Raw genomic sequence first — 13,350 nt, forward strand, 5'->3', positions numbered from 1 at the left:
TAAGTAGGGAGGTGCCAGTCCGTGAACAATTTTACAGACTAGTTGCAGAACCTTCAAATGTGATCTCACTGGGCCAGGAAGCCAGTGAAGGCATGCCAAAATGGGTGTAATGTGGTCGAACGTTCTGCTTCGTGCCAAAAGTCTGGCTGCAGCATTTTGAACCAATTGGAGAGCCCTAATGCTAGACTGAGATAAACCAGAAAACAGAACATTGCAGTAGTCCAGTCTAGAAGAGATAAATGCTTGGATCAGGGTCTCAGCATCAGCCATAGACAGGATGTGAAGAATCTTTGCTATATTTCGCAGGTGGAAAAAAGCAGTCCTCATAATATTTCTAATGTGGAGGTCAAACGACAATGTAGGATCAAAAATTACCCCGAGGCTCCTCACTTTGTCAGTGTGATGTATGACACACGAGCCTAGGCTAAGCGTTAACTGGTCAAATTGATGCCGATGTCTCACTGGACCAAGAACCATCATTTCAGTCTTAGAGTTTAAAAGTAGGAAGTTTGACATCCAACTTCTCACTGATGCAAGGCAATCTTCTAAGGATTTTATGTGAACGAGATTACCAGCAGTTATCGGGATGTATAACTGCTGCAATGACGATATTTATTACTCGCAGCTCTATGAGCTTCAGCCTAATATTTAGGGGTGTCGGAAAAAAATCAATTCACGTCCGAATCGCGATTCTTATTTATTACGATTCTGAATCGATCCAAAATGTCCAAGAATCAATTTTTAAAAAGCATTTTTTTAAAACATTTTCTTGCTTACTTGCTGCGTGTACTGTTTGTCAGGCAAGGGCTTCCGTACTGCAGCATCCCCGTGGGGGGGTGGGGGGTGTCCACCGTGCTTCAAACACTCATGAGCTGCAGAGTTCAGTGGCTGTAGCTTAGCATGGCGGATGAAGAGCTAATTCAGCCAGCACTGTCTTTGCTGAAAGCAAATGTTTGGGCTCATTATGGATTTTATTATTTGCTGCGTAAGAAGGAGCTTGACATGACTTATACAGTGTGCAAAATCTGCAAAATGATAGTCAAGTACTTTAGAAACACTTCAAATCCACAAGCCCACATGCTACGCTATCACCCGGAGCTAAAAGAGGGGAGCAGCGGTCTCTGCCGACTACTGAACAGCGCTTCGCTAAACTGCCAGCCAACTCCGAACAAGCAAAGCAGACAAGTAAATTTACATCTAGAATCACTTGATTAACCTTGTAAAGCTGCATTTTCTTAAACATAAACATTTTTTTAAGTAATAGAACTACTTCTCAGAGCTCTTTGAATCGAAAATCGATTCTGAATCGAATCGTCACCCCAAGAATCGGAATCGAATTGAATCGTGAGTTGTATGATTCACATTTGCAGCAACAACGCCTAAAGCTACAAAACTATGCACAAGTAGACCTAAAAAATGTCTAAAATAGTTTGTCCAACACAAAACTAGACACAAGCCACTTATTATTATTTATGCATATTTGCTGGAATAAGGGATAGAACTCTTCAAATTATTCTTCATTACTTTCCATTTCAGTCAAACTCACAGGTGAAATGTTCATCCACAACCTTTGAACTGGCGATTTGCGCAGTTTATAACTGCACATGAAGGCTATTTTGTTTTTTGTTTTTTTTACAAAATCACAAAAAATAAAGTTGTGTGCACCTGGTTAAAGATCGGTAGAAGAGACCGTTCAGGAGCGGTACATGCAAGTGGTAATATGGTGCCAGGTTTTCTTCAGAAATATTGGCCAATAAGCTATCCAGTGTTATATACAGATCAGTGGGTAGGATGTCTATCTTAGAGCTAGCTGTGTGAATTACATTCTCATTGCTAACTATCTACAACCCCTTCAAAAATGATGGAATCACCGGCCTTGGAGGATGTTCATTCAGTTGTTTAATTTTGTAGAAAAAAAAGCAGATCACAGACATGACACAAAACTAAAGTCATTTCAAATGGCAACTTTCTGGCTTTAAGAAACACTATAAGAAATCAGGAAAAAAAAATTGTGGCAGTCAGTAACTGTTACTTTTTTAGACCAAGCAGAGGGAAAAAATATGGAATCACTCAATTCTGAGGAAAAAATTATGGAATCATGAAAAATAAAAGAACGCTCCAACACATCACTAGTATTTTGTTGCACCACCTCTGGCTTTTATAACAGCTTGCAGTCTCTGAGGCATGGACTTAATGAGTGACAAACAGTACTCTTCATCAATCTGGCTCCAACTTTCTCTGATTGCTGTTGCCAGATCAGCTTTGCAGGTTGGAGCCTTGTCATGGACCATTTTCTTCAACTTCCACCAAAGATTTTCAATTGGATTAAGATCCAGACTATTTGCAGGCCATGACATTGACCCTATGTGTCTTTTTGCTAGGAATGTTTCCACAGTTTTTGCTCTATGGCAAGATGCATTATCATCTTGAAAAATGATTTCATCATCCCCAAACATCCTTTCAATTGATGGGATAAGAAAAGTGTCCAAAATATCAACATAAACATGTGCATTTATTGATGACGTAATGACAGCCATCTCCCCAGTGCCTTTACCTGACATGCAGCCCCATATCATCAATGACTGTGGAAATTTACATGTTCTCTTCAGGCAGTCATCTTTATAAATCTCATTGGAAAGGCACCAGGTGTTAATGATGGCTTTCGTTTAGCTTTTCTGTATGTAAATCCCATTTCCTTTAGGCGGTTTCTTACAGTTCCGTCACAGACGTTGACTCCAGTTTCCTCCCATTCGTTCCTCATTTGTTTTGTTGTGCATTTTCGATTTTTGAGACATATTGCTTTAAGTTTTCTGTCTTGGCGCTTTGATGTCTTCCTTGGTCTACCAGTATGTTTGCCTTTAACAACCTTCCCATGTTGTTTGTATTTGGTCCAGAGTTTAAACACAGCTGACTGTGAACAACCAACATCTTTTGCAACATTGCGTGATGATTTACCCTCTTTTAAGAGTTTGATAATCCTCTCCTTTGTTTCAATTGACATCTCTCGTGTTGGAGCCATGATTCATGTCAGTCCACTTGGTGCAACAGCTCTCCAAGGTGTGATCACTCCTTTTTAGATGCAGACTAATGAGCAGATCTGATTTGATGCAGGTGTTAGTTTTGGGGATGAAAATTTACAGGGTGATTCCACAATTTTTTCCTCAGAATTGAGTGAGTCCATATTTTTTTCCCTCTGCTTGGTCATGTCTGTGATCTGCTTTTTTTCTACAAAATTAAACAACTGAATGAACATCCTCCGAGGCCGGTGATTCCATAATTTTTGCCAGGGGTTGTACGTAGTGATTTGTGCCCCCAAAGTGAGGATGCTGCAGGATTTTGGTGCAATGACCTTTTTGAAATAGCTATAAAACACTGGTCTGAAAATAAACCTTTTTGTAATATTGATGTCATAATTTTTGTTGTCACACACAAGAGCAGTCTCAACACCCGGCAACACCTCACCGCCTGTGCAGAGTGATGAAGTTATATCCTTTCAAAAACCCTCAAAGTGTTGTAGCAACTCAAGAGTGTTAAAAAAAAGGGGCGCGGCACACTGAAACTGAAGAACTCAGAACCTCCTTAGAAATTTCCAATTAGATTTTGGATTTTTTTTTTTCTTTGTGACATCTCTTAAGATGTTTATTATGTTTTCAGGGAGCAATGGTTGATTTAGCATTCAAAGACCAAATACTCACAACAATAATTGGAAATTACATATACATATATATATACACATATACATATATATATACACATATACATACATATATATATATATATATATATATATATATATATACACACACACACACACACAACAAAAATATAAATGCAACACTTTTGGTTTTGCTCCCATTTTGTATGAGTTGAACTCAAAGCTCTAAACACATTTTGCGAAACTGGATGGAAAAACAATGCTTTGAAGCTGCTTTGGTGCATGATTAATAGTGTCCAACTTGTGAGTGAATGAGCAACTTCTGTGTAATCCCTCAATACAGAATATGCAGATTGCAAAAAAACTGATGTGATAGAGGAAATCTGAGCTCAGATTCAGATTCAGCACCCCCAAATTACCCCACATCAAAGTCTCAAAGTCCACGCAAGAAATGTTTTTTTTTTGTTGTTGTTGTTGTTTTTGACCAGTGAAGAAAACGGTTTTATTTTATTTGGCTACATTGCAGAATATCTGGTTTAAGTAGTTTTAAAATAAAACAAAGGTAGTACACTTTTAACATTGTGTGAAATGCATTTAAGGCCACCTCCATGTCACTGACAAACTGGTCGATAGTTACATTTTATAAATTGGGTTTGACTAGATTAATTGACTAGATAAATTCCCATGTATATGGATGTTGGGCAGTCACTTAAGGAAAACAAAATTTGTTGAGGACGGTCATTTCCAACAGTTTATAAACAATCACACAAAGTGGCTGAACATCTAATAACATAATAATAATTGGTTGTCTTATTGTGTAGTAACATTTGAATTCTTGGTGAAGAATATTGTTTTCTTTCAAGCAAGGCTGTCTTTTCAGGTTTACATGCAATATTTCATACTTTTAAAAAGTTCTGCTCACAGTAGGCGTGGCAGTGAAATCTTTACTTTTACACTGCTGTCCTTGTGTAACAGTAAACCATTCAGCAGTTTGTATCTTTGTTGAAGTGACTAGTTTATTGGACACCAGTGAGTGTCGGTTGTATTTGCACAGGTTGTGCAAAGTGTCATTGTTCTTTACCCATGGAGAACTGGAAATAGTTTGGACTGGCAGCCCTTCCAAAATCAATACACTTTTCAGTAGCTGGACAAACACTGTGCAGTTTTGTACACAGTCAAATCACCAGTGTTAAATTAACACTTACTGTGAACATATGGTCCACTCTGACCAGAGTGGGACCATATGTAGACCAGCAGTGTTAATTTGACACGGCCAGTGTTAGTTTTACACTGGTGATTTGACTGTGTACTGCCATGTGATGACCGTTTTGGAACAAAACCTTGTCTGTAGGGTGAAGGGGGGGGGCTCAAATTATTTTGCAATAACTTTTGAAATCCAGCCACATATATATATATATATATATATATATAGGAAATGACCGTCCTCAACAAATTTTGTTTTCCTTAAGTGACTGCCCAACATCCATATACATGGGAATTTATCTAGTCAAACCCAATTTATAAAGTGTAACTATCAACCAGTTTGTCAGTGACATGGAGGTGGCCTTAAATGCATTTCTCACAATGTTAAAAGTGTACTACCTTTGTTTTATTTTAAAACTACTTAAACCAGATTTTCTCCAATGTAGCCAAATAAAATAAAACCATTTTCTTCACTGGTCAAAAAAAAAAAAAAAACATTTCTTGCATGGACTTTGAGACTTTGATGTGGGATAATTTGGGGGTGATGAATCTGAGCTCAGATTTCCTCTATCACATCACAGTTTTTTTGTAATCTGCATGTTCTGTATTGAGGGATTACACAGAAGTTGCTCATTCACTCACAAGTTTACACTATTAATCATGCACCAAAGCAGCTTCAAAGCATTGTTTTTCCATCCAGTTTTGCAAAATGTGAGCAAGAGCCGCCCGCAATATCGGTTAAGGCACAGAAAAGGTGTGTCCGAGACTGCAGCTTTTGCTTCACTGCTTGATACGAGAAATAAGATTCAGATTCAGCAGCGCAAATGACCCAAAATCCGCTGAAAAACTCCATGCAGGAAAAATCGTGTTGACCAGTTGTTTGAGAACTACGTAAGAAATGTTCAAAATAAAGTTTACATAGTTTAAACGGTAGGTTTGAAGGTATTTAAACCAGTTTGCCAATTGTGCAGAATAACATATAATGTTGATGAATCACAGATGCATTACAGGATCCAGATCCACATCAAATGTTTATGGATTTTTTTCTTGAGCCAAGCTCCACCCCTGCTATTAGTTTCATCAAAGTCAGCCCAGACGTTTTAGTCATGTCCATGACAAACAAACCAACCACCTAACATGTCTCAAAGCATTATCTTCTTCAAAGTGCAAAGATTAACTGATTATTTAAATAGCTGGCAACTGTTTGTCGAATCCCTAGAAACATATTCATCTAATCATTGCCGATTTACTTTATGGTATCTTATAGAAGGATTCATTGTACATATGTGTTGGTTTGGTACCTGCGAATCATCCTGGGGACCCTCCACAGTGAAGGGCTCTGGACTGTAGATAGTCATCATCTCTGGAAGGGCCAGTTCCTCGGGTTCGATATCCCAAGCAGGTCTTTGGTTTGAAGAGCCCTCCTCCATCTCCTCCTCATTCTCACAAACATCACTGTGAGATTCATGGGAGGAAACGCTGTCCGTGTAGTCTACAGGCATGCTCAGCCTTTCTTCACCCTTCCTATTTGAGCCACCAAGTTTCATATTCAGGCTGCTCCCCCCTTCTGTCTGATATGTGTCCGGCTCACAGAGTGAATTGGAGTGATCGCTATAGTCGGGCATGTTGTACTGAGGATGGCGGACACTGGAAGACATCTGGCTATAATCATGCTTCATGTCTCTCATATCCGGAACTGAAGCGCTCATCCGATGGTCCATCGTGCGTTCCAGCTGGACAACTGGCTTGTTAATGATCTCTTTGTTTCGCCGGAAATGTGGCAGCTTAGGGTGCACACGCAGGCGCAGTTGCCTCAGTACACTTGGCTTTTTGGAGTCCATGATGGGTGAGAGTCTTAGTTGTTGCCTAGGATGGGGACATCACCAACAGCTACAGTATAAAAAAAACAAAAAAAAACAACAAAAGCACAGAGGACAGTTAGTCGCAAACAGTTATTGTTATGTCTATTTATGACATTCTTCTAAATTTTGAAAATTTATTTAGCATCCACTGACTGTCTGTGGGATATTATTGTATTAGTCTGAAGAGTGTCTTATAACTGCAGACAAGACTTTCAAGACTCACACACACACACAAACACACGCGTACATAGAAAGTAGGTGGCGTGAAAAATCCTCGTACTACTTTATCTTAACAACAGCTCAACAACAGCTCAAAGTCAAGGGGTGAAGTGCAACTTATACTCGTAGTGAATATTGTTCTACAGATTTTAACACCACAATCGCTTATCTACACAGCTTTCACAAGGTCACCACAGGAACCAGCATAACAATACATCACAATTATCTATGGTTCTCGCAGAGGTTCTGATGCACAGTTCCCATGTCAAAGTGAAGTCCTCTCCTGTCTCCTGCAACTGGCACAAATTGGGTCTTGTTTTATCAGGCCATGTTATTATTGCTGCACAAACTGCATCAGGAGATTTTGCCTTAAAAAAGAGAGCAGCAGAATCACACCATGCTGTGTGCCATTTACATTCTCCTTTCTCAACCTTAGAATAGACAGCAGCAGCTCCACAGTTCATGCACATTAGACAACTCTGCTCCAACCATCCTGCAAAAGCTGGCCAAGAACAACTTTTCTGATTTTGTAAAGTCATAAAATCACCAGCCCTGCAATAGTCCAGGCTGCACCCTGTCGCACATCCTATGACTGCTGGGATGAGCTCCAGCCCTCCCGTCCCCCAATGTGACCCTTCTGGTCTGATCTGGTTGTATCCGCTGTGGCGACCCCGAACACAAAACGGGAGCAGCCGAATGGACAACAACACTGTTGATTTTATATGAGAATTTTCTTAAAAAGGAGACCCGAAAGTTCAGCTACAATTTGCCAGAAGGAATATGGATGAAAGCCTAGATTTGATGTTTTGATGAAAGAATTAGGTACTTTTATTTTTTATAGACTTTTATAACCTTATTTTGCTAAATTTAAAGAGAAAAGACAGTGCTGTCTGTCTCTCTCTCTCCCTCTCTCAAATGTTCAATGCAGCTTTATTGACAAGGGAAACATGTTTACATAGTCAAAGCAAGTGTTAAGACTAAAAAATAAAAATTAAATTCTCTCTCTTCTGCTCTCTCTGTCTCTGTCTGTCTGTGTCTCTCTCCCTTCTTTCTCTGTCTCCCTTTTACTTTCTCTCTCGCTGTTTTCATGCTGCATAAACTTCAAACTTTTTGGAAACAGGAAGCTTTTCAACTAAAATAAATGTATCATCATCGACGCCCACGCGCAGAATTTTAAAGGCGACTTTTTTCCCTTTCAGTGGACAAAATCTCCATTCTGCTCCTCCTCTGCTGTACGCTGAGCTGACTTTTCAAAGCATTTCACAGACTAGAGACAGTGACTTGGCTAACTTTCCAGCACACATTTTTAGCAACAATTCAGTTCATTTTTCAGAAAATCCATGCTCGACGAACAGGCAATATGATCCAGAGAGCCAGGCAGAAATTTGCCGCTGCCCTCAGCTTTGAACACTGCGGAAGAGAGCTCTCTCAAACAGCTTGGCTCCAGAAAACTTCCCCCTCCGCTCGGCAGAAAACAAAGCAGAGAGCAAACAGCAGTTGAGAGGACTCACATTGGCTCTTCTCTTCTCCGGTATCTGAAAATGTTGCATGTTGGATCGGTATTTTCTGATACATGAATGGACAATTTTCAAGTTGCGCCACCATCTTGAAACCGTGAGCCTCTCACTCGCGTGTTTGGCGTCATTAGAAACAACAGCTTGTTAAGACACCTCATGGAGCAGCTAACCGATCAGATGGTATGACGCCTCACAGAGCGGCTGACCGATCGAAGCGGACGTCGGTTAAACGATGTCTCCGGAAGTCAGCTTAAGTTCAGATTTCTTGTTTCTTTTTGGCTTAGGTGTCCTTTGTTAGTGCTGTGTGACTGGGGCTTTACATTCGTTGCTAGGAAAGTTCAACGACCAAAATCCCAACATTCTGGGCGCAATGAACATGTTTTCACTATTATTTGATTTCTTTGTGCGACTGACATCGTTATTCAAGCATTCAAAAGGCTATTCCTACCTCCACACAACTCCAAACACACACGAGAAAGTTTCTTGACAGTTCTTGTTGCATGAAACCGTGTCTCCCTAACCGGACAGAGTTGTGAAGTCATCACGTATGCGTGTAGGCGCTGCTCTATCACAACTTGAAAATCATCCATTACGGCGGTATCGGAAGCCAATCCCGATACCGGATCGGTCGCATCCTTAGCCCTGGACACCTCAGGCTGCTTAATTACTTAGTACCAAGCTTTGTCATTAAACTGCTGCAAATCCTGGCATGTTTTCAGCTGGTGAAGAGAAAATTAAAATATGGACTTCCAGAAAACAGATGGCAGAAATGGAGTTTACAAAATTAATGGAGCTGATCATCTAGTGATTAAAGCGGCAGGCTCCAGACCAGAGGGCCTTTATTCCCCTTAAAAAAAAAAGTGAAAATCCTTAACCCCTAATTGTTTCCGGTGTGTAGTTTTGCTCCTTGCATGGTAGAACGTTGGCATGATTGTGTAGGTGAAAGTGGGACATTACTGTTAAGTGCTTTGGATAAGAGTGCTACATATGCAGAATGAACTTGTCACATGAAGGCGTGTTTGTTTTTAGATCAGGATGATAACAGAGACGTGGTGATTTCAGATGTTGGCTCACAAGCATGTCTCATAACAAGAGAAAATGAGCAATTTCACAGAACACACCAACACATCTATAGCCTAGATTTGGGATTCTTCAGTCTGACCTAAATTTAAGGATTAGGAGGTGAATCTACAGCGACAGCAGGTGAGAGCCACGGCTCAGACTGAATGTGAATCCCTCCAAACAGCCACAAACAAAAGACTGTCATAAAAGTAAGAGACAAATCATGTCAGCGCACGTTCGTCATCCTCCTTCATTTTCAGTACAATGACACAGTTACACTCCATTTCTCATTTTTACTTTTTTTTATTCAGCCTGCATATGTTTGAACTTTGACAAAGAGTTGTTTCTGCATTTTCCTTCAGTTGCTTCTAGTGTAACAGTGCATCACAGTTGATTCGTATGGAACAATGCCTCACAGTTCAGCAAAATCATATGAACCACAGATTAAATGAAACATTTATATCATACTTTGAAATAAGATTCATTGTCACAGCCAGTGACTTGTTTTAAATTAATAAATTATGTAAATCTTGACACAGCATTGCAGTGAAATCAAAGTACATCCGGAGAGATTCAGGTGTACACATGAACATCTGTGTGTTCATGTGAACTGAGCGTGTTAAAAAGTAGACAGTCTTTTAGGTCGAGACAACCTGGTGCAGATTCAACTTAACTGGAAACCAAACAGAAGGAATCACTCCAAAATATCAGCGTTGAGGATGGAATGCCCTCATTGTCTGTTAGGTGTTATACAGACTGGATGATTCTGGTTTACAAAACTCTTATTGGTCTGGTTCCGACTTATTTATCCAGTTTATTTCAGAGATCTGAAAGCCGTTAAGCCCTGCATGTGAATGACATGTTATGTTTTCATGTACCTCGTGTCCACACTGAAGTGGGAAAGAATGCCTGCAGTTCTTCAGCTCCATCTGACTGGAACGTTGTCCAATCTGAACTAAAACTGCCCAGACTGACTTCCGTGAACAGCTTCCGGTCTATTTTACAAGATCGCGAATGGGACTCCTTTGCTCAATGCCTATGTTTCTAATCCAAATCTGTTTTTACTTCATGTGCAATGTTATTATGACTGAGTTGATTGTATTTTATTTATTACCAATGTTCTCATGTTGATGCTAACCTGTCCATTATGACGTGTGCTGCTGCCTTTCTTGGACAGGTCATACTTCTAAAAGAAGTTTCGATCTCAGTGGAATTCTACCTGGTTAAATAAAGGTTATTATTATTATAATATGTGTGCAACATTTTCTACATGTCTGTCTGAGCTCACAGAGTAATGTGACCTTAGCTGAGGTAGCAGAGAGTCCACTGAGCTCTGGGGAAAAGAATGACTTTTCTCAACTTTTGGCAATTTTTTTTCTTTTTAATTCACTAGTTCACTAGTACTGTTCTTACTGCAATTTAATATAACAATTGAGCATTTCATCTAAAAATATTTAAACATTGCAAACTTTGTTTTCATTCAGCGCAATGGGCAAAACTTCCTAATTTTTTCTATTTTTTTATTGCCGATTCAAAAAGGAACTGATCTGTGACTAAAACATGTGATCCAACCCAAACCATGGGTTTTGTGATCCTCTGTACCCCCAGGGCACTTCATAAGTTAATTTGAGAATAATGATTACAGACTGCAAAAAAAAAAAAAAAAAATACAAAGTGAAAATCCAATAAAATAATGCAAAAATAATGCACAGAGAGACAAATAAGACTGTATTAAATAAAATGATTTTTTCTTATTATTTAACACTAAAACTGTATTGTTATTATTATTAGCAATGTATTATTTTTGCATAGTTTCATAAAAAAACATAATATCTCAACCTACAATTACTGTTGGTGACAGCAGACAAACCAGTTAACTTGTACTTCTGATTTAAGCACAATAGTCCGATTAAGTCCCTTTGATGTATTTTATGACTTCTGCCAAGTCTCTCAAACAGAGTATAAACATCAAATCCTACATCATTACAGTCAACACTGTGAAGGTCAAAGGTTAGAGCACCATCGGCAACTACAGTAACACACATTCAGTCACATACGAGGTCTATTAGAAAAGTATCCGACCTAATTATTTTTTCAAAACCTATATGGATTTGATTCACATGTTTTTACGTCAGCCAAGCTTGAACCTTCGTGCGCATGCGTGTGTTTTTCCATGCCTATCTCGGCTTTCAATGCTTACCAGCCCAATGAGTATAAGAGAAATTGTGGAGAGCTGGGCATGTCCCAACTTGTCCCCTGGCACTCCGAAACGGGGGTGTTCCTTTGTCTCGCTCGATCAGCGAATCGGTCCTGATGCGCGAAGCCTCCGCGCGGCTTTCCATGACAAAATCTCTTGTTAAAAGTGAAATCTGCCGGAAAATGGCTGATGTCCAGCTCTTGTGATAACCAGAGAAATTGCTCACAACGGTCCCAGCTCCACACAGCCATCCGTTTAGAAATGATGTGGTGTTTTCTGCCTCTCGATGGCGGCTCGGAGCGCAGCGCGCCATGCGCCATTGTGGGGCGTCCTTAAAGCTGTAGTAACAGCCCTTATTCTCTGTGAAGCCCGTAAAATTTTCACCGAAAGCCAGATAAATTTTTTGAATGGTTTCCAGCTGCTTGTCTCTAACAGTTTCTGAAAAAATTCTGATGGAAAAAAAGCCCAAATCATTCCGCCATTTCCTCGCAATGAAACGACGACAAGAGGGGTGGACCACTCCTCCCATAAGGCGTGGGAGGAGTGGTCAAACTCACGCATGCGCACGAAGGTTCAAGCTTGGCTGACGTAAAAACATATGAATCAAATCCATATGGTTTTTGAAAAAAATAATAAGATCGGATACTTTTCTAATAGACATCGTACTTCTGCTGAGTACCAGTACTGACCAGATCACATTACACAAATGTCATCCAGGTATTTTGTATTTGTCATTGACAAAAATCTCAAAGTAAAAAAAAAAAAAAAAAATGTATCCAGCATGTCATCAGTACTTTATGGGTTGTTTGTTTTATAACAACCAAAGTTCCTCCACCTTTGGTACTTACTTCATTTGAATTTTAGTAAGCAAAAATGAATAAATAAATAAATAAAAACATACCCATGCCATGTTTGTCCTCAACATTTCTATTCATCACCACATAATATTTTACTTACCTCCACCAACAAGTTTGTGATTTAAATCATTACTCTTTTATAAAACATGCCGGGAACATCAGCTGTTCCAATCAAATTCTGTTGATCAGTCTAGATCCACAACCCAACACATGCATGTGTTGGGTTGTGGATCTAGACAACAACAATTAAAACCCCTCTGTGATCTACTCAGAGTTGAAGGTGCAGCTGGTCAATCTGTTCCCTACTTGGGTAATATTGAACTGTTAATCACATTCCCCAAAGACTTTGTTGGTGTTGACACTGAAATATCTACACTCGCACTTGTTGTCCCAGATATTCACTCAGAACTCCAATCTCGAATACTCATTGAAATGAATACTCTGGATCCACTTTATGCCCAACAGGCTGAAACTGAGTATGCACATTTTCAACCTGCTATGCTAGCCTACCGAGCTGTTCTCAAACTGCTCGGTAGTTGCCACCAACAGAGCCCAGCAGTCGCTGATGGTATTGTAAGGCTAGCTAATAACCATGCTCATGTTATCATTCCAGCAGGTCAAACTGTGGTGGCTGAAGGGTCAGTCTACGGCATCCCTTTCCCTTCTACCAGTTGGGGCCTAATTGAGCATCCTGCCACACCATTGCCGGGAGGTCTATTTGTGCAAAGTTGTTTGGTCACGTTGCCCAGCAAACCATGCCACAAGATTCCCATTATTC

The 13,350-nt window shown here is 39.8% G+C and overlaps 1 protein-coding gene across 2 annotated transcripts in view; it reads right to left on the bottom strand.

Annotated features, from left to right (window-relative positions):
• Window positions 1-13,350, bottom strand: part of mctp2b (multiple C2 domains, transmembrane 2b) — a 138,366-nt gene that overhangs the window by 96,281 nt on the left and 28,735 nt on the right. For both annotated transcript variants that reach the window (XM_034185177.1, XM_034185171.1), the window contains exon 2: window positions 6,160-6,748. In XM_034185177.1, coding sequence (XP_034041068.1) covers window positions 6,160-6,699 — 540 coding nt within the window. In that variant the 5' untranslated portion in view covers window positions 6,700-6,748. The remainder of the gene's footprint in view (window positions 1-6,159; window positions 6,749-13,350) is intronic.

This window comes from Thalassophryne amazonica, chromosome 2 (genome assembly GCF_902500255.1).
Source record: "Thalassophryne amazonica chromosome 2, fThaAma1.1, whole genome shotgun sequence".
NCBI classification, from domain to species: domain Eukaryota; kingdom Metazoa; phylum Chordata; class Actinopteri; order Batrachoidiformes; family Batrachoididae; genus Thalassophryne; species Thalassophryne amazonica.